This window comes from Salmo salar, chromosome ssa08, assembly GCF_905237065.1.
Source record: "Salmo salar chromosome ssa08, Ssal_v3.1, whole genome shotgun sequence".
In the NCBI taxonomy this organism is placed as follows: domain Eukaryota; kingdom Metazoa; phylum Chordata; class Actinopteri; order Salmoniformes; family Salmonidae; genus Salmo; species Salmo salar.
This window is the reverse complement of record NC_059449.1, coordinates 6718581-6740000: the sequence shown is the minus strand read 5'-3', so window position 1 is coordinate 6740000 and position 21420 is coordinate 6718581. Positions and strand designations below refer to the sequence as shown.

Below are 21420 nucleotides of genomic sequence, written 5' to 3'. Positions count from 1 at the left end.
TGTGTGTGTGTAATACCTGCTCGTTGGTGGTTTGTCCCCGGTGTGTGTGTGTGTGTTATACCTGCTCGTTGGTGGTTTGTCCCTGGTGTGTGTGTGTGTGTATACCTGCTCGTTGGTGGTTTGTCCCTGGTGTGTGTGTGTGTATACCTGCTCGTTGGTGGTTTGTCCCTGGTGTGTGTGTGTGTTATACCTGCTCGTTGGTGGTTTGTTCCTGGTGTGTGTGTGTTATACCTGCTCGTTGGTGGTTTGTCCCTGGTGTGTGTGTGTGTAATACCTGCTCGTTGGTGGTTTGTCCCTGGTGTGTGTGTGTTATACCTGCTCGTTGGTGGATTGTCCCTGGTGTGTGTGTGTGTGTTATACCTGCTCGTTGGTGGATTGTTCCTGGTGTGTGTGTTATACCTGCTCGTTGGTGGATTGTCCCTGGTGTGTGTGTGTGTGTTATACCTGCTCGTTGGTGGTTTGTCCCTGGTGTGTGTGTGTGTGTGTGTGTGTGTGTGTGTGTGTGTGTGTGTGTGTGTGTGTGTGTGTGTGTGTGTTATACCTGTTCATTGGTGGTTTGTCCCTGGTTGTGTGTGTGTGTGTGTGTGTGTGTGTGTGTGTGTGTGTGTGTGTGTGTGTGTGTGTGTTATACCTGTTCGTTGGTGGTTTGTCCCTGGTGTGTGTGTGTGTTATACCTGTTCGTTGGTGGTTTGTCCCTGGTGTGTGTGTGTGTGTGTATACCTGTTCGTTGGTGGTTTGTCCCTGGTGTGTGTGTGTGTTATACCTGCTCGTTGGTGGTTTGTCCCTGGTGTGTGTGTGTGTGTGTGTGTGTGTGTGTGTGTGTGTGTGTGTGTGTGTGTGTGTGTGTGTGTGTGTGTGTGTGTGTGTGTTATACCTGTTTGTTGGTGGTTTGTCCCTGGTGTGTGTGTGTTATACCTGTTCGTTGGTGGTTTGTCCCTGGTGTGTGTGTGTGTTATACCTGTTCGTTGGTGGTTTGTCCCTGGTGTGTGTGTGTGTTATACCTGTTCGTTGGTGGTTTGTCCCTGGTGTGTGTGTGTTATACCTGCTCGTTGGTGGTTTGTCCCTGGTGTGTGTGTGTGTGTGTGTGTGTGTGTGTGTGTGTGTGTGTGTGTGTGTGTGTGTGTGTGTGTTATACCTGTTTGTTGGTGGTTTGTCCCTGGTGTGTGTGTGTGTTATACCTGCTCGTTGGTGGTTCTCCCCCGGGCCACCAGTACCATGTGGAAGCCAGTGAGACCAGCCACCGGGATGAAGAAGAGACCAGCCACACACATCACTGCCATACTGAGAGACCAGGGGTTAAGGAGGGAACAGAGATGCCTGAACCGAGACACCAAATAACACACTCACAGAGCGCGTCACAAATGGCACCCTATTCCTTACATAGTACACTACTTTTTGACCAGGGCTCATCTCAGGCATAGACTTCCGAAAACGTGTTGAAAATGAAATACTCAGGAGATGCACACCGTCCGACAGACAGAAACCCAGTAATCTACCGCCCAAAAAACATACACATGAACCCAACCTATACATCCAACAACACACACACTCACAACACCCCGCCCCCCAACACACACACTCACAACACCCCCCCAACAAACACACACACTCACAACACCCCGCCAACACACACACTCACAACACCCCGCCCCCCAACACACACACACTCTCACAACAAACCCCCCCCAACACACACTCTCACAACAAACCCCCCCAACACACACTCTCACAACAAACCCCCCAACACACACTCTCACAACAAACCCCCCCAACACACACTCACAACAAACCCCCCAACACACACTCTCACAACAACCCCCCCCAACACACACTCTCACAACAAACCCCCCCCCAAACACACACTCTCACAACAACCCCCCCAACACACACTCTCACAACAAACCCCCCCAACACACACTCACAACAACCCCCCCAACACACACTCTCACAACAACCCCCCCCCAACACACACTCTCACAACAAACCCCCCCCCAAACACACACTCTCACAACAAACCCCCCAACACACACTCACAACAACCCCCCCAACACACACTCTCACAACAACCCCCCAACACACACTCTCACAACAACCCCCCCAACACACACTCTCACAACAAACCCCCCAAACACACACACACACACACTCTCACAACAAACCCCCCCAACACACACTCTCACAACAAACCCCCCCAACACACACTCTCACAACACCCCCTCTCCAACACACACACACACTCTCACAACACCCCCTCTCCAACACACACACACACACTCTCACAACACCCCCCCCAACACACACACACACTCTCACAACACCCCCCCCAACACACACTCTCACAACAGCCCCCCCCCAACACACACACACTCTCACAACAAACCCCCCCAACACACACTCTCACAACAAACCCCCCAACACACACTCTCACAACACCCCCTCTCCAACACACACACACACTCTCACAACACCCCCTCTCCAACACACACACACACTCTCACAACACCCCCCCAACACACACACACACTCTCACAACACCCCCCCAACACACACTCTCACAACAGCCCCCCCCCCAACACTCTCACAACACCCCCCCAACCACACACACTAACCCCAACACCCTGACTCTTGGCCTTTTGGACAGTGCAACACCTATGTACAGGATACGTGACGGCAGAGTGGACCCTGTCCAGCTGCTGTGTGTGGTAGAGAATGTAGAGCAGGCCGAAGCCAAACACTCCCATGATGTGGACCGTCAGGGACAGCAGGAACAGGAAGAAGTAACGGTAGTTCCTCCGGCCGATACAGTTGTTCACCCACGGGCAGTGGTGGTCAAAGTCCTGGAGGGGGAGAGAGAGAGGGACGGGGACAGGAGCAAGGGGCGAGTTAGAGCCGTTTGTACAAAGTTAAAAGGACAGTGCGTCTCCACTGTTTGTGTCCAGTACGCACGTTGCACTTTTACTTGGATAGGACGAGAGCTTTACGCAAGCGTGCCCAACTCTTTGTTTCTCAGGCGTGCCCCCCCTCCCCCCTGCAAGGGTGGTCGCCTCTCTGGTCCCATAGGATAGTGGAGGCTATTATATTGACCTTAGATAACAGTGGGTTGAATCCCTGGGGGGGCCTGAGGGCTCATTCCACCAAAGGTTTGTTCAAAGGCATCTCTTAACCTCTCTAGGGTAGGGGGCAGTATTTGCACGGCCGGATAAAAAACGTACCCGATTTAATCTGGTTATTACTACTGCCCAGAAACTAGAATATGCATATAATTGTTTGATTTGGATAGAAAACACCCTAACGTTTCTAAAACTGTTTGAATGGTGTCTGTGAGTATAACAGAACTCATATGGCAGGCAAAAACCTGAGAAGATTCCATACAGGAAGTGCCCTCTCTGACCATTTCTTGGCCTTCTACACTCTCTTTATTGAAAACTGAGGATCTCTGCTGTAACGTGACACTTCCTACGGCTCCCATAGGCTCTCAGAAGGCGGCAGAACGGTGAATGATGACTTTGCAGCCCATTGCTGAAAAACAGTAGCGCATTTGGATAGTGGTCGATCAGAGAACAATGAGACTGGGGGCGTGTGCACGAGCCGACACCATGTTTTTATTTTTTCGTCTTTGAACGAAAACAGGGTTTCCCGGTCGGAATATTATCGCTTTTTTACGAGAAAAATCGCATAAAAATTGATTTTAAACAGCGGTTGACATGCTTCGAAGTACGGTAATGGAATATTTCGAATTCTTTTGTCACGAAACGCGTCGGGCGCGTCACCCTTCGGATAGTGTCTTGAACGCACGAACAAAACAGAGGATATTTGAACATAACTATGGATTATTTTGAACCAAACCAACATTTGTTATTGAAGTAGAAGTCCTGGGAGTGCATTCTGACGAAGAACAGCAAAGGTAATCCAATTTTTCTTATAGTAAATCTGAGTTTGGTGAGGGCCAAACTTGGTGGGTGTCAAAATAGCTAGCCCGTGATGGCGAGCTATCTACTCAGAATATTGCAAAATGTGCTTTTGCCGAAAAGCTATTTTAAAATCGGACATAGCGATTGCATAAAGAAGTTCTGTATCTATAATTCTTAAAATAATTGTTCTGTTTTTTGTGAACGTTTATCGTGAGTAATTTAGTAAATGCTAGTTCTGAACGTCACATGCTAATGTAAAAAGCTGGTTTTTGATATAAATATGAACTTGATTGAACAAAACATGCATGTATTGTATAACATAATGTCCTAGGAGTGTCATCTGATGAAGATCATCAAAGGTTAGTGCTGCATTTAGCTGTGGTTTGGGTTTATGTGACATTATATGCTAGCTTGAAAAATGGGTGTCTGATTATTTCTGTCTGGGTACTCTGCTGACATAATCTAATGTTTTGCTTTCATTGTAAAGCCTTTTTGAAATCGGACAGTGTGGTTAGATTAACGAGAGTCTTGTCTTTAAAATGGTGTAAAATAGTCATATGTTTGAGAAATTGAAGTAATAGCATTTCTAAGGTATTTGAATATCGCGCCACGGGATTCCACTGGCTGTTGAGTAGGTGGGACGATTTCGTCCCACATACCCTAGAGAGGTTAAGAGCTGGGCTCTCCAACCCTGGAGAACTACCTTCCTGTAGGTTTAAACTCCAACCCTAGTTGTAACTAACCTGATTTAGCTTATCAAATCAGGTGTGCTAGATTAGGGTTGGAGTGAAATCCTACCGGACGATAGCTCTCCCGGAACAGGGTTGGAGAGCCCTGCTTTAGAGGATACGGGATGTTGACCCCGTCCAGCTGTATGTTGATGTGAGACGGTGTGTGTGCGAGCGTACCTCCACACAGTTGTCACACACGGAGCAGTGTGAGCAGCGGGGCGGTCTGTAGAAGCGGCAGGTGGAACACCATTTCATCCTGACCTGGATGCCCCGGATCTCCACCGTCTTATAGAGCGGAGCGCGAAAATCATCCTCCTTGTCCTCATCCTCATCCGCTGGAGAACCACAAACACTGTTAATAAACTAGCACGAACACCCCCCTTACTAGATCAGCACGAACACCCCCCCTTACTAGATCAGCACGAACACCCCCCCTTACTAGATCAGCACGAACACCCTCCCTTACTAGATCAGCACGAACACCCCCCTTACTAGATCAGCACGAACACCCCCCTTACTAGATCAGCACGAACACCCCCCCTTACTAGATCAGCACGAACACCCCCCCCTTACTAGATCAGCACGAACACCCACCCCCTTACTAGATCAGCACGAACACCCACCCCCTTACTAGATCAGCATGAACCCCCCCCTTACTAGATCAGCACGAACACCCCCCCTTACTAGATCAGCATGAACCCCCCCCTTACTAGATCAGCACGAACACCCCCCCTTACTAGATCAGCACGAACACCCCCCCTTACTAGATCAGCACGAACACCCTCCCTTACTAGATCAGCACGAACACCCTCCCTTACTAGATCAGCACGAACACCCCCCCCTTACTAGATCAGCACGAACACCCCCCTTACTAGATCAGCACGAACACCCACCCCTTACTAGATCAGCATGAACCCCCCCCCTTACTAGATCAGCACGAACACCCCCCTTACTAGATCAGCATGAACCCCCCCCTTACTAGATCAGCACGAACACCCCCCCCTTACTAGATCAGCACGAACACCCACCCCCCTTACTAGATCAGCACGAACACCCCCCCTTACTAGATCAGCACGAACATCCCCCCCTTACTAGATCAGCACGAACACCCTCCCTTACTAGATCAGCACGAACACCCCCCCCTTACTAGATCAGCACGAACACCCCCCCTTACTAGATCAGCACGAACATCCCCCCCTTACTAGATCAGCACGAACACCCCCCCCTTACTAGATCAGCACGAACATCCCCCCTTACTAGATCAGCACGAACACCCCCCCTTACTAGATCAGCACGAACATCCCCCCCTTACTAGATCAGCACGAACACCCTCCCTTACTAGATCAGCACGAACACCCTCCCTTACTAGATCAGCACGAACACCCCCCTTACTAGATCAGCACGAACACCCCCCCCTTACTAGATCAGCACGAACACCCCCCTTACTAGATCAGCACGAACACCCACCCCCTTACTAGATCAGCACGAACACCCCCCCTTACTAGATCAGCACGAACATCCCCCCTTACTAGATCAGCACGAACACCCTCCCTTACTAGATCAGCACGAACACCCCCCCCTTACTAGATCAGCACGAACACCCCCCCTTACTAGATCAGCACGAACACCCCCCCTTACTAGATCAGCACGAACATCCCCCCCTTACTAGATCAGCACGAACACCCTCCCTTACTAGATCAGCACGAACACCCTCCCTTACTAGATCAGCACGAACACCCCCCTTACTAGATCAGCACGAACACCCCCCCTTACTAGATCAGCACGAACACCCCCCCTTTCTAGATCAGCACGAACACCCCCCCTTACTAGATCAGCACGAACACCCCCCCTTACTAGATCAGCACGAACACCCCCCCTTACTAGATCAGCACGAACACCCACCCCCTTACTAGATCAGCATGAACCCCCCCTTACTAGATCAGCACGAACACCCCCTTACTAGATCAGCACGAACACCCCCCTTACTAGATCAGCACGAACACCCCCCCTTACTAGATCAGCACGAACACCCCCCCTTACTAGATCAGCACGAACACCCCCCCTTACTAGAGCAGCATGAACACACACACAAACACACTACTACACAGCATAGACAGTAGACAGTCATACAGGGAGTTTGCAGGGAGCATGAAATGTTGTTATACATCTGTGCAACACACACACCTCTGGGGAAGATACCCGGGTCCATGAAGGTGGCCATGCAGAAGTTGGCCAGGACGAACAGGAAGATGACACCGTTGTAGATCGGCACGGCAACCGAGAACTGCTCCGACAGCCATGGACACCTGAAAGAGAGAAGGAGGGGGAAAAAGAGAGGGAATTAAGTTAGATCAATTGTCTTTATTCATAACAAGAAGCACAGCAGAGCCCCGTTGCCTCTGAACACCTCAATAAAGGAAGGAATATCACGGCAGTCTTGTTGACAGTAAGCTCCAGCTACGAATTTGAGAGTGGTTACATTTGTCCAGCCCCATCCTTCAGCTTTATAGCAAACCAAGTGGAAGGGCAGCCATTTTGTAGTGTTTGTTATTTATTTTATGAAAACATTTTAATAAAAGGAGTGGGCCTTTGGAACAGTGTTTTTGACAGGAAGGGCAGTGGCACTACAGGAGCAAAATTGTCAACAGTATCTGTTTAGGAAGAGCTTGTCTCATTGCCATGGGAACGGGGTGACCCACATATGGGGACCACATGTTGCATAGACAACGGGCCAACACCCTGAAACACAGGGAGAGAGAGAGAGAGAGAGAGAGAGAGAGAGAGAGAGAGAGAGAGAGAGAGACAGAGAGAAAGAAAGAGAGAGAGAGAGTGAGAGCGAGCAAGAGAGAGTTGGAGAGAGAGGTAGTTCATGTTAGGTTTAGCCAAGACTGCGCATTTGTCTAGTGAATAAAGCACTTCCTGATTAAACCAAGTTGAGCAAATTCAGAGGAAGACGGATTGCAAAAAAGAACGAGAGTTAAAAAGAGAGAGGATGAGATAGATATAGAAGGACAGGGACAGAGAGAGAATGACAGCTCTTTATTAAGGGTGACAGATGCTGGCCTATTTTCCCTCTATTCCAGCATGGTGGTGGTTGTTGTTGTTGTAATCTGGAGTAGAGCTATGAACTGACAGGCCGCTCCAGACAAACTGACAGGAGACGACCTCCACCTGCCTGACGACCTCCACACACACCCTGACGTTGATCTGTCCCGTCTATCCTACTCTGCACTACTACTGTCACACACTCAACTGTGTGTGAGTATGAAAGAAAGAGAGAGAGAGTGCTGAGGAGCATGTTGAGTAGAGAGAGAGAGAGCATGTTGAGTAGGGAGAGAGAGAGAGAGAGAGCTCTGGTGAGCATGTCGAGTAGAGAGAGAGCTGGGGAGCATGTCGAGTAGAGAGAGAGCTGGGGAGCATGTCGAGTAGAGAGAGAGCTGGGGAGCATGTCGAGTAGAGAGAGACAGAGCTGAGGAGCATGTCGAGTAGAGAGACAGAGCTGAGGAGCATGTCGAGTAGAGAGAGAGAGAGAGAGAGAGAGAGAGAGAGACAGCGCTGAGGAGCATGTTGAGTAGAGAGAGATAGAGATCTGAGGAGCATGCTAACCCTAACCCTATCTCATCCTGGAATATCCAAGGCCTGAGGTCACCTGCCTTTAGCCTAAACAGCAGGAACCTGGACTTCATCAAAGAAATCGGAAATACAGACATTGTCATCCTACAAGAAACCTGGTATAGAGGAGACGGACCCACTGGTTGCCCTCTAGGTTACAGAGAGCTGGTAGTCCCATCCACCAAACTACCAAGTGTGAAACAGGGAAGAGACTCAGGGGTATGCTAATTTGGTATAGAGCAGACCTAACTCACTCCATTAAATTATTCAAAACAGGAACATTTTACGTTTGGCTAGAAATTCAAAAGGAAATGGTCTAAACAGAGAAAAATGTCCTCCTGTGTGCTACCGATACCCCCCCACTAGAATCCCCATACTTTAATGAAGACATCTTCTCCATCCTGGAGGGGGAAATCAATCATTTCCAAGCCCAGGGACATGTACTAGTCTGTGGTGACCTAAATGCCAGAACTGGACAAGAACCTGACACACTCAGCACACAGGGGGACAAACACCTGCCTGGAGGTGACAGCATTCCCACCCCCATATACCCCCCGTGGCGCAACTATGACAACATAACCAACAAAAATGGGTCACAGCTCCTGCAGCTCTGTCGCACGCTGGGTATGTACATAGTCAATGGTAGGCTTCAATGGGACTCCTATGGTAGGTACACCTATAGCTCATCTGTTGGCAGTAGTACTGTAGACTACTTTATCACTGACCTTAACCCAGAGTCTCTCAGAGCGTTCAGTCAGCCCACTGACACCCCTATCAGACCACAGCAAAATCACAGTCTACTTGAACAAAACAATACTCAATCACGAGGCAGCAAAATCAAAGGAACTGAGTAATATTAAGAAATGCTATAGATGAATGGAATGTAGTGTGGAAACCTACCAAAAAACAATTAGGCAACAACAAATTCAATCCCTTTTAGACAACTTCCTGGACAAAATGTTCCACTGTAATTGTGAAGGTGTAAACTTGGCAGTGGAAAATCTTAACAGTACATTTGACCTCTCAGCTTCCCTATCAAATCTAAAAATCTCAAATAGAAAACCAAAGAAAATTAACCACAATGACAAATGGTTTGATGAAGAATGCAAAAATCTAAGAAAGAAATTGAGAAACATGTCCTAACAAAAAACATAGAGACCCGGAAAACCGGAATCTACGCCTTCACTGTGGTGAATCACTAAAACAATACAGAAATACACTACGGAAAAAGAAGGAACAGCACGTCAGAAATCAGCTCAATGTAATTGAAGAATCCATAGACTCTAACCACTTCTGGGAAAACTGGAAGTTGGCTTTATAACAAAGAACAAAGAGCAAAAACATATACATTATCAAATACAAATCTTAGAATCAACAATAAATGACTACCAGAAGCCACTGGATTCTTCAATTACCTTGAATGAACAACAGGACAAAATAAAAAAATAAAAACCCGAAAAGGCCTGTGGTGTTGATGGTATCCTCAATGAAATGATCAAATACACAGACAACAAATTCCAATTGGCTATATTAAAACGCTTTAACATCATCCTTAGCTCTTGCATATTCCCCAATATTTGGAACCAAGGACTGATCAACTAAATCCACAAAAGAGGAGACAAATTTGACCCCAATAACTACCGTGGGATATGCGTCAACAGCAACCTTGGGAAAATCCTCTGCATTATCATTAACAGCAGACTCGTACATTTCCTCAGTGGAAACAATGTACTGAGCAAATGTTAAATTGGCTTTTTACCAAATTATCGTATGACAGACCACGTATTCACCCTGCACACCCTAATTGAGAAATAAACAAACCAAAACAAAGGCAAAGTCTTCTCATGCTTTGTTGATTTCAAAAAAGCCTTCGACTCAATTTGGCATGAGAGTTTATATAAATTGATGTAAAGTGGTGTTGGGGGGAAAACATACAACATTCTAAAATCCATGTACACAAACAACAAGTGTGCGGTTAAAATAGGCAAAAACCACACATTTCTTCCCACAGGGCCGTGGGGTGAGACAGGGATGCAGCTTAAGCCCCACCCTCTTCAACATGTATATCAACGAATTGGCGAGGGCACTAGAACAGTCTGCAGCACCCGGCCTCACCCTACTAGAATCTGAAGTTAAATGTCTACTGTTTGCTGATGATCTAGTGCTTCCCTCACCAACCAAGGAGGGCCTACAGCAGCACCTAGATCTTCTGCACAGATTCTGTCAGACCTGGGCCCTGACAGTAAATCTCAGTAAGACCAAAATAATGGTGTTCCAAAAAAGGTCCAGTCGCCAAGACCACAAATACAAATTCCATCTAGACACCGTTTGCTTAGAGCACACAAAAAAACTATACATACCTTGGCCTAAACATCAGCGCCACAAGTAACTTCCACAAAGCTGTGAACGAGCTGAGAGACAAGGCAAGAAGTGCATTCTATGCCATCAAAAGGAACATAAAATTCGACATACCAATTAGGATCTAGCTACAAATACTTTAAATCAGTTATAGAACCCTTTATGGTTGTGAAGTCTGGGGTCCGCTCACCAACCAAGAACTCACAAAATGGGACAAACACCAAATTGAGACTCTGCATGAAGAATTCTGTTAAAATATCCTCCGTGTACAACGTAGAACACCAAATAATGCATGCAGAGCAGAATTAGGCCGATACCAGCTAAGTATCAAAATCCAGAAAAGAGACGTTAAATTCTACAACCACCTAAAAGGAAGCGATTTCCCAAACCTTCCATAACAAAGGCATCACCTACAGAGAGATGAACCCGGAGAAGAGTCCCCTAAGCAAGCTGGTCCTGGGGCTCTGTTCACAAACACCCCCCACAGAGCCCAGGACAGCAAGACAAGAAGACCAAACCAAATCATGAGAAAACAAAAAGATAATTACTTTACACATGGGAAAGAATTAACAAAAAAAAGAGAAAACTAGAATACTATTCGGCCCTAAACAGATAGTACACAGTGGCAGAATACCTGACCACTTTGACTGACCCAAACTTAAGGAACGCTTTGACTATGTATAGACTCAGTGAGCATAGCCTTGCTATTGAGAAAGGCCGCCGTAGACAGACCTGGCTCTCAAGAGAAGACAGGCTATGTGCACACTGCCCACAAAATGAGGTGGAAATTGAGATGCACTTCCTAACCTCCTGCCCAATGTATGACCATATTAGAGACACATATTTCCCTCAGATTACACAGATCCACAAAGAATTTGAAAACAAACCCGATTTTGATAAACTCCCATATCTATTGGGTGAAATACCACAGCGTGCCATCACAGCAGCAAGATTTGTGACCAGTTGCCACAAGAAAAAGTCAACCAGTGAAGAACAAACACCATTGTAAATACAACCCATATTTATGTTTATTTTTTTCCCCTTTTGTACTTTAAACATTTGCACATCGTTACAACACTGTATATACACATAATATGACATTTGTATTGTCTTTACTCTTTTGGAACTTCTGTGAGTGTAATGTTTACTGTTCATTTTTGTTTATTTCACTTTTGTATATTTTCTACTTCACTTGCTTTGGCAATGTTTATATGTTTCCAATGCCAATAAAGCCCCTTGAATTGAATTGAGAAAGAGATCTGAGGAGCATGTCGAGTAGAGAGAGAGCTGAGGAGCATGTCGAGTAGAGAGAGACAGAGCTGAGGAGCATGTCGAGTAGAGAGAGACAGAGCTGAGGAGCATGTCGAGTAGAGAGAGAGCTGAGGAGCATGTCGAGTAGAGAGAGACAGAGCTGAGGAGCATGTCGAGTAGAGAGAGAGAGAGCTGAGGAGCATGTCGAGTAGAGAGAGACAGAGCTGAGGAGCATGTCGAGTAGAGAGAGAGCTGAGGAGCATGTCGAGTAGAGAGAGAGCTGAGGAGCATGTCGAGTAGAGAGAGACAGAGCTGAGGAGCATGTCGAGTAGAGAGAGAGCTGAGGAGCATGTCGAGTAGAGAGAGACAGAGCTGAGGAGCATGTCGAGTAGAGAGAGACAGAGCTGAGGAGCATGTCGAGTAGAGAGAGACAGAGCTGAGGAGCATGTCGAGTAGAGAGAGACAGAGCTGAGGAGCATGTCGAGTAGAGAGAGACAGAGCTGAGGAGCATGTCGAGTAGAGAGAGACAGAGCTGAGGAGCATGTCGAGTAGAGAGAGACAGAGCTGAGGAGCATGTCGAGTAGAGAGAGACAGAGCTGAGGAGCATGTCGAGTAGAGAGAGAGCTGAGGAGCATGTCGAGTAGAGAGAGACAGAGCTGAGGAGCATGTCGAGTAGAGAGAGACAGAGCTGAGGAGCATGTCGAGTAGAGAGAGAGCTGAGGAGCATGTCGAGTAGAGAGAGAGCTGAGGAGCATGTCGAGTAGAGAGAGAGCTGAGGAGCATGTCGAGTAGAGAGAGAGCTGAGGAGCATGTCGAGTAGAGAGAGAGCTGAGGAGCATGTCGAGTAGAGAGAGATCTGGGGAGCATGTCGAGTAGAGAGAGATCTGGGGAGCATGTCGAGTAGAGAGAGAGCTGGGGAGCATGTCGAGTAGAGAGAGAGCTGGGGAGCATGTCGAGTAGAGAGAGAGCTGAGGAGCATGTCGAGTAGAGAGAGAGCTGAGGAGCATGTCGAGTAGAGAGAGAGCTGAGGAGCATGTCGAGTAGAGAGAGAGCTGATGAGCATGTCGAGTAGAGAGAGAGCTGAGGAGCATGTCGAGTAGAGAGAGAGCTGAGGAGCATGTCGAGTAGAGAGAGAGCTGAGGAGCATGTCGAGTAGAGAGAGAGCTGAGGAGCATCTCGAGTAGAGAGAGAGAGCTGAGGAACATGTCGAGTAGAGAGAGCTGAGGAGCATGTTGAGTAGAGAGAGGAGTGTGTGTCTTTACGTCTGACGTTGCTCTGCTCTGTCCCATTGCCAGGGGTTGACTGACTGTGCACTACTCAATAACTGTCACACTACAGACAGGCGGTAGGGGACTGGTGTGTGTTGGAATTGATGTGCATGTGAGTGTGTCTTTCTAGAAAGGCAGAGAACTCACCAAGTGAGGGTGTGTGTGGTGATAAGTGTTTATGTAAAGGTGTGGGTGTGTTTGAGGAGATGGTCTGGTGTGTGTGTGTGTGACTTGTGTAGGACGTGTACACGCCATGCATTTGAGCATCTGTGTATGACATGTGTATGAGTGTGTGGCATGTGCATATGACGTGTGTGTATGACGTGTGTATCTGACGTGTGTGCGTGTGTGACGGGGGGGTGGCGGTTTGGTCGTACTCACGTGAAGCAGAAGAAGAGCGTGGTGGATCCCACCAGGAAGGCCGTCGCCGCCGACACGGGTACGTAGCGGGACGGACGAAGTGGCCGGGACGGGGAGGCGGTGTGGGGGGGGCGAGGGGAGGCCACCCGCACCCCCACTCTTACTGCTGCCCGGCATCACAGGGGGAGAGGGGAGGGAGGCTATAATGCCTTTACTCAGGGAGGGGGGGTAGAGGGGAGGGGGGATGGTGGAATTACCCCTCCCAGGAAGGGTGGGGATGAAGGGGTAGGGAGGATTTGTTTGGTGTGTGTGGATGGAGGGATTATAGATAAAGAGGGAGGGAGAGATTAAGAGAAAGAGCACAGATAGAGAGGGATTGAAGGAGTTAGAGAGGGAGGTAGAGGAGTCCCCTTCTCAATCGGACCAGGACGAGAGAAGACCAACGTTTCTGCATGTTCACCGGAAAGAGGGGGATGAAAAGAAAGAAAGTATAGATTGGCCCCTCCCTAAACCGCGTGTTCATAAAACAACTCTGTCCCTTTGCTTGAAGTTGTTTGATGTCTATTGAAATTGACCTTTGGCCTCGTCTAAGAGGAGGTGGTAAGATAAGACAGAGGGTATTTGAAAAGAGGGGGTAAGACAGAGATAGAGGGGGGTATTTGATTGAGATGCACTCTGCCAGCCACTAGAGGCTTAAAGCGCCTCCACGATAAGGCTTTTGTTTTGCTGTCCTCCGGACAACACACAGGTCAACATAAAAGTGGACTGGAACATGAAGATAAACAAAGCCACTATTTAAAGACGTGTTCTTGTAAGATAGAGGCGTTTGCCGCTCTATGCTTGAACTACCGGCTTATATAGGAGGGCAACAACAACAACTTCTGCTCAATTGTGTGGCAATCTCAAGGCTGATACATTTTAATTGCTTGGTTTTTCTTTAGTCTTTAAAATGGTTCCTTACAGTGGATTTGGGTCAATATCTTGACATTTTAAAGAGGAATATCAAGAAATGTGCGCGTGCGAGAGGTAAATAACTTAGTTGAAGGCTTAGTGATTTTACGATACAAAAATAAAATAGTGCAACAAAAAAAAGAAAAAGCAGTGATATGGCTTGATTGTTTGGGTGTGGTATATAAAAATCTTGGACGCTCCCTTTTCAAAAGAAAATAAGTAGGATGTCCTAGTAAAGCATAATGTATATGATTTGGTGAAGCAGTTTTAACTTACATTTCTTCTTTATTCATTACAATCTTACTCTCATCTAGTCCCCTAGACTCATAAATGGTTTCAAAAACACAACTCAACCTCGGGCGCCAAAATGTCAGTTAGGTACAGAGGATGAGGCAGATCGTCTTGGTTGACCTGCTATACATTCCCTGTTCAATGAAAGCCCGTATCAATAACTTAATATTTCAAAAGATCTCTGGTTCAGTTCAATGACATTCAGACCCAATTAACCTTCTCCCCTTCCAGACTAAGATGACAGATTGTTTTGGTCTGTAGATTGGACGGTCTGTCGACTGTTCAGTCTGTACACTACTCGGTCTGGGATGTAGACCGACTTGAGTATGGATTTGGTTCTGACACAGACGTTTTCAAAGGGTATGACGTGATTGAGAGGTAGAGATTGATTGCAAGGTTTTTGATTTGTCGCAGGTAAAATACATAAAAAGATCGCAACTTAAATTGTTTATTTTCTGCCTCGATAGAAAGGTAGGCTATCGCTGTAGCTGGTCTAGTATGTAAACAGGTAGTTGATATGCATAATGAGGGAGAGAGAAAGACATAGCAAAATGGTCTTTGTGGCCAAGTGGGATTCTTGTCTCTGGTTATTTTTCTCCCTGGTCGGCTCAATCGTCAGATGAGATAGGAAAAACAAAACATCAAAACGAGAGCAAAAAAAATCAGCGGAGACGAATATCAAGCAGTCCTATAGTTACTCTGGAAGTCAGCTAGTTTCCTCACTAATTAAATGGCTGTCCCTTCAGTCCAAACAGCGTCTTAAAAAATGCCAATGTGCTCGTAGACAGACTCTCAGACTTTGTTCTTCCTGGTCGGGGCATCCCTGAGCCAATGGGAGACAAGCAGGAAGTCTCAGAGGCCGATCCCACCTGCTACAGGTGTGTGTCGAAGAAGACGTGTACACAGGTCAAATTGTGTGTGTCCCTGTAACCTGGAGGTGTCCGTGAGGGTACACATATCCAAAACACCCTTAAAGGTCCTCCTGAAAAATGGTTGAAAATAAATAAATAAAGGATACAAAAAAAATAAAAGCAATGTGAAGTTGAAGCCAGAGAGGAAGGATGAAGGCCTGAAGATTAGAAGCTGGAAGCTGTATTCCCTAGTTGGGCCTGATGAGCTCCTCCCCAGTGTCTGTAGACTCAAGGCCCAGCTGTGTTAGCTAGCCAAGGAGAGAAAGATGAGGCAGGCTGTTTGTTACATAAGCCTCCGTCTCACTGAGCGAGGCAGCCAGCCAGCCATTCCCCCAGGGCCATTCCTCTACTTCCGTCCCCCAGCGGAGTGCAACGAGAGGGGGGGGGGCACACCCTCCCACCACGACCCCTGAGAACCAACTGAGTCTCGGAGTGCGAGTCTGAGTGACTGTGAGACGTTTATGTGACTCTCAAGGGCTACTTCTAGAGGAGTGTGTGTGATTCTGTGTGTGTGTGTGTGTGTGTGTGAGTTTGTGTGTGTGTGTCTAACGGTGTTAGTCTCTGTCTATCCGTCTCTACTGTCTGAGTCAGTGTGTGATTCTGTTTGTGTCTGTCTCTACGTCTGTGTGTGTGAGTGTGTCTGTGTGAGTGTGTGTGAAGGGTGCGGGTGGCAGTTAGGAGAGCAGTGGGATAATCTGTAATAAAGATAATTTAAATCCAACAGGTTTTCCAACAGGCACGGTCGCTCTCTCCACCCCCGCTGTGGTGTCACTGGTGATCCGTCTTCCTCTCTTTAGCCAGAGATGTGTGGCAGGGCCTCTAGATGTCTGCTGGGACACAGCTCCTAGAAGGAGGGGGGGGTAGGAGAGAACGAGGGAGGGGAGAGAGAGACAGATGGGATAGAGGGAAAGAAAGGGGAGGGTGGGAATAAGAGAGAGGGAGGAAAAGTGTGGGAGAGAGATACACGTGTTTAGCTCCATCGTGAACCACGGACAATTCTATGTATGGGACTTCATCGTAAACAAACAGCGTTCAATGTCGAGCAGCAACTGGTCTCGCAGGAAGGCTTCCGTTGTTCACCTTGCTTCTGCTGTGGAAGTTATCTGCTGCTGTCACTGTGTGTGTGTGTACGCGAGTGAGTTCGTCAGCCGTGAGTGTGTCTGTGGGCAATATTTTTTTTCTTCTTCTTCTCTCGGGCCAGCAATCATTCTGGTTCCTAAAAACTAACCAATAAAAACAAGGTGTGTGATTGGGTCTGGCAGATATTCCGTTAGCCCTCCAGGGATTCATCTGGAAGAGTGTGATCGATAAAAATGTCCTGTCCCACGTCTCCAAAACAGCGTTTGACAAGGTGTTGAGAGATGACGGTTTTCACGTTCAGCCAACTCAATGGGAGTTGCGCCCTATAACCAGGGCCCCATGTGCCATTCAGACACAACCAATGTCAGAGGGTGGGAATCGTGAACGTACGAGTGAGACCGAGCGAATGTGAGTGACTGTGATTCTGTGCCTGCGAAGGACGCCGCGGTTGGAAGGAAATGAGAGCGCGCGCTTCGAAACAGAGGGTACAACCTGAACTTGCACAATAACAACGCTCGTTTTGCCGTTTTTTCAGAAGGCCCTGCCTCTGTTGAAATAAGTTCTCCAGAACACAGCCCCTTGTACACCACATTCGGTGAGAAGACGGGGATAAGATTCAGCACCTGAGATCAAGCTCCATTCAGACTCATGAATTTCACTGAACCACCAGAGTCCTAAGTCCTTACTAGAGTGCAAACGTCAGCAAGTTACCATGACTCGTGAAAAAATATATATATATGCATTTATAGTGGCTTAGCATTTTTTCCCTCAATCTCAAAAGTGTTTTAAAATTGTATTGGGTTGAACTGTCTGTTCCTCAACCAATTAGGCGCTCCCTATCTCCCCTTTGACAGTTGAAGTAGTCAACTCAACACCGGTCACTTTGTGACATCCTTCCCAAGGGGTTGTATTCATTAGGCACAAAACAGAAGAAAACAGACAAAGAGGGAGGGAGGGACTAACTGAACTAGTCCAATAAAAACGTTTCCATTGCACAACGCTTTAAAAAAACAAGTTTTTCTCCAATGTGCCGCCTCTTACACCGGTCAGGTCTGTAATTAGGGTGATTTACTTCTAAACAGGCTGACTAATAGGGGACATGCCTATAGATATCAGGCTCAGCTATGCAGAGACAGGAAGTGACGGTGACAGTCAGACTGATGACCTGAATCATTCAAACACTAATACACATCCTGTAACATGACCGCCCAGGTTCTTCTAAGTGTACGTCCCAAACGGCACCTCCGTTTCCTTTAGAGCACACTACCTTTCACCTGGGCCCCATCTTTTTTCTTTACTATAGGGCCCTGGTCAAAGGTAGTGTACTATAAAGGAACTAGGGTGTAGTTTGGGACACAGCTCAAGTAAGCCTCTTCCGAGCCAGAACGGCGATACTAGCCCTATCTCCTGTTTCTGTAGTGGGAGGCAGCTTGAGGTATAAGTACACCCCCTAGACAGGACGCTAGTCTGTCGCAAGGCCTCACCCCCGATCCGTCTCCTTGGATAGTAAGCCTAACCCGAACTGTTAATTCTGGAGTTAAAGAGTCTATGACTATCATCTATGACTGATACCTCTCTCACTCTCCTTCCGGAATCTCCATCTCCAACATAAGGAGGAGGGAAAGACAGGATAGTGACAATAATACTTTTACATTTATTTTTAAATCGCTAGTATGTCTGTAACATATAAACTTCTCCTCTGCTTTGTGCTAAATTCCAATGGAATTTGTAAAATATATAGACCTCTGCTCTGGGCTACGTCCCAATGGAATTCATTAACCTCCTAGTATCCTCATCTCCTTCCCTTCATCATCATGTAGGTAGGCAGGTAGGCAGACCAGGAGTTTTCCGACCAGACCAAGGAAAAACCACGGCGCTAGCTAGTTATAGCCATATAAATAAGGCCCAGAGTTTTCCCTAGTCAGTTCACATGGTCGGGAACACCTCTGGCCTGACTGGTAAGAGAGAGAAGACTCGCGTGTATCACTCAGACCAATGGTTATCGGAGTGAAACAGATGCTATCCTAGGAGTATTGGGACGCAGCATGGATACTGATATAGGCTATGTTCCAGACGGCATCCTATTCCCTAGAAAGTGCACTACCCTATGGGCCCTGGTCCAAAAGTAGTGCACTACATAGGGAGCCATTTGGGACACAAAATAGATGGTTAGCCTGTAGCAGTAGCATCTTGCCAGGAAAAGGCTGTATCTGCCTACACTGCCATAGTACTGAGATCTAGAGAAAGATTACACATAGCAGGCAAAACTGGCACACACACACACACACACACACACACACACACACACACATTCACTCACTCTCAGTGTGTGTGTGTGTAACATGAGTGTGGATGATTGCCTAATCAGTGTAGTAGGTCTTACTGCCGTGGGGAGAAACAGAAACACAGACACACAATATGATTCATTGCAGTGCTACGCCCTGCCCGCGTTCACCTCATTTCTGGCGCTGTCGCAGAGATATGCAATCAGAACCGGTCATGCGTGACCAACAATAGGTATTCGTCCCCTCAAAAGCGTAAAAGGTATGTAATCATCTGATTAGGACTAGGGGGTACCAGGTGCTGAGAAATGACTAGATACTCAAACGTGACCACAGATGGACTGAGATTATTATATATATATACAGTACCAGTCATAAGTTTAGTCACACCTATTCATTCCAGGGTTTTCTTTATTTTTACTATTTTCTACATTGTAGAATAATAATGAAGACATCAAAACTATGAAATAAGTCATATGGAAGCATGTAGTAACCAAATATATTTTAAATTCTTCAAAGTAGCCACCCTTTGCCTTGATGACAGCTTTGCACACTCTTGGCATTCTCTCAACCAGCTTCATGAGGTAGTCAACAGGAATGCATTTCAATTAACAGGTGTGCCTTGTTAAAAAACTTAATTTGTGGAATTTCTTTCCTTCTTAATGCGTTTCAGCCAATCAGTTGTGTTGTGACAAGGTAGGGGTGGTATACAGAAGGTAGCCCTATTTGGTAAAAGACCAAGTCCATATTATGGCAAGAACAGCTCAAATAAGCAAAGAGAAATGACAGTCCATCACTACTTTAAGACATGAAAGTCAGTCAATCTGGAAAATTTCAAGAACTTTGAAAGTTTCTTCAAGCCAGTCGCAAAAACCATCAAGTGCTATGATGAAACTGGCTCTCATGAGGACTGCGACAGGAAAGGAAGACCCAGAGTTACCTCTGCTGCAGAGGAAAAGTTCATTAGAGTTACCAGCCTCAAAACAGCCCCATCTCAACAACATCTGTTCAGAGGAGACTATGTGAATCCGGCCTTCATGGTCGAATTGCTGCAAAGAAACCACTACTAAAGGACACCAATAAGAATAAGAGACTTGCTTGGGCCAAGAAACACGAGCAATGGACCAGTGGAAACCTGTCCTTTGGTCTGATGAGTCCAAATATGAGATCTTTGGTTCCAACCGCTGTGTCTTTGTGAGACGCAGAGTAGGTGAACGAATGATCTCCGCATGTGTGGTTCCCACCGTGAAGCATGGAGGAGGTGGTGTGATGGGGCTTTGCTGGTGACACTGTCTGAGATTTATTTAGAATTCAAGGCACACTTAACCAGCATGGCTACCACAGCATTATGCAGCGATATGCTGTCCCATCTGGTATGCGCTTAGTGGGTATATCAATAATTTTTCAATAGTACAATGACCCTAAACACACCTCCAGGCTGTGTAAGGGCTATTTGACCAAGAAGGACAGTGATGGAGAGCTGCATCAGATGACCTGGCCTCCACAATCAACCGACGTCAACCCAATTGAGATGGTTTGGGATGAGTTGGACCGCAGAGTGAAGGAAAAGCAGCCAACAAGTGCTCAGCATATGTGGGAACTCCTTCAAGACTGTTGGAAAAGCATTCCTCATGAAGCTGGTTGAGAGAATGCCAAGAGTGTGCCAAGCTGTCATCAATGCCAAGAGTGTGCCAAGCTGCAAAGGGTGGCAACTTTGAAGAATCTCAATAAAATACATTTTGATTTGTTTAAGACTTTTTTTGGTTACTACATGATTCCATTTGTGTTATTTCATAGTATGATGTCTTCACTATTATTCTACAATGTAGAAAATAGCAAAAAGAAAAGAAACACTCTTGAATGAGTAGGTGTCCAAACTTTTGACTGATATAATATATATCACTGTCAACTGCGTTTATTTTGAGCAAACTTAACATGTGTAAATATTTGTATGAACATAAGATTCAACAACTGAGACAAACTGAACAAGTTCCACAGACATGTAACTAACAGAAATGGAATAATGTGTCCCTGAACAAAGGGGGGATCAACATCAAAAGTAAGTGAGTATCTGGTGTGGCCACCAGCTGCATTAAGTACTGCAGTGCATCTCCTCCTCATGGACTGCACCAGATTTGCCTGTTCTTGCTGTGAGATTTTACCCCACTCTTCCACCAAGGCACCTGCAAGCTCCCTCACATTTCTGGGGGGAATGGCCCTAGCCCTCACCCTCCGATCAACAGTTCCCAGACATGCTCAATGGGATTGAGATCCGGGCTCTTCGCTGACCATGGCAGAACACTGACATTCCTGTCTTGCAGGAAATCACGCACAGAACGAGCAGTATGGCTGGTGGCATTGTCATGCTGGAGGGTCATGCCAGGATGAGCCTGCAGGAAGGGTACCACATTAGG

At 46.9% G+C, this 21420-nt stretch overlaps 1 protein-coding gene across 1 annotated transcript in view; it reads right to left on the bottom strand.

Annotated features, from left to right (window-relative positions):
* The window catches only part of LOC106609866 (palmitoyltransferase ZDHHC5-A), a 38916-nt gene that overhangs the window by 10472 nt on the left and 7024 nt on the right, over positions 1-21420 (bottom strand). Inside the window, 6 exon segments of the mRNA XM_045722681.1 lie at positions 1179-1281; positions 2665-2837; positions 4820-4977; positions 6827-6948; positions 13513-13640; positions 13642-16488. Coding sequence (XP_045578637.1) covers positions 1179-1281; positions 2665-2837; positions 4820-4977; positions 6827-6948; positions 13513-13640; positions 13642-13668 — 711 coding nt within the window. The 5' untranslated portion in view covers positions 13669-16488.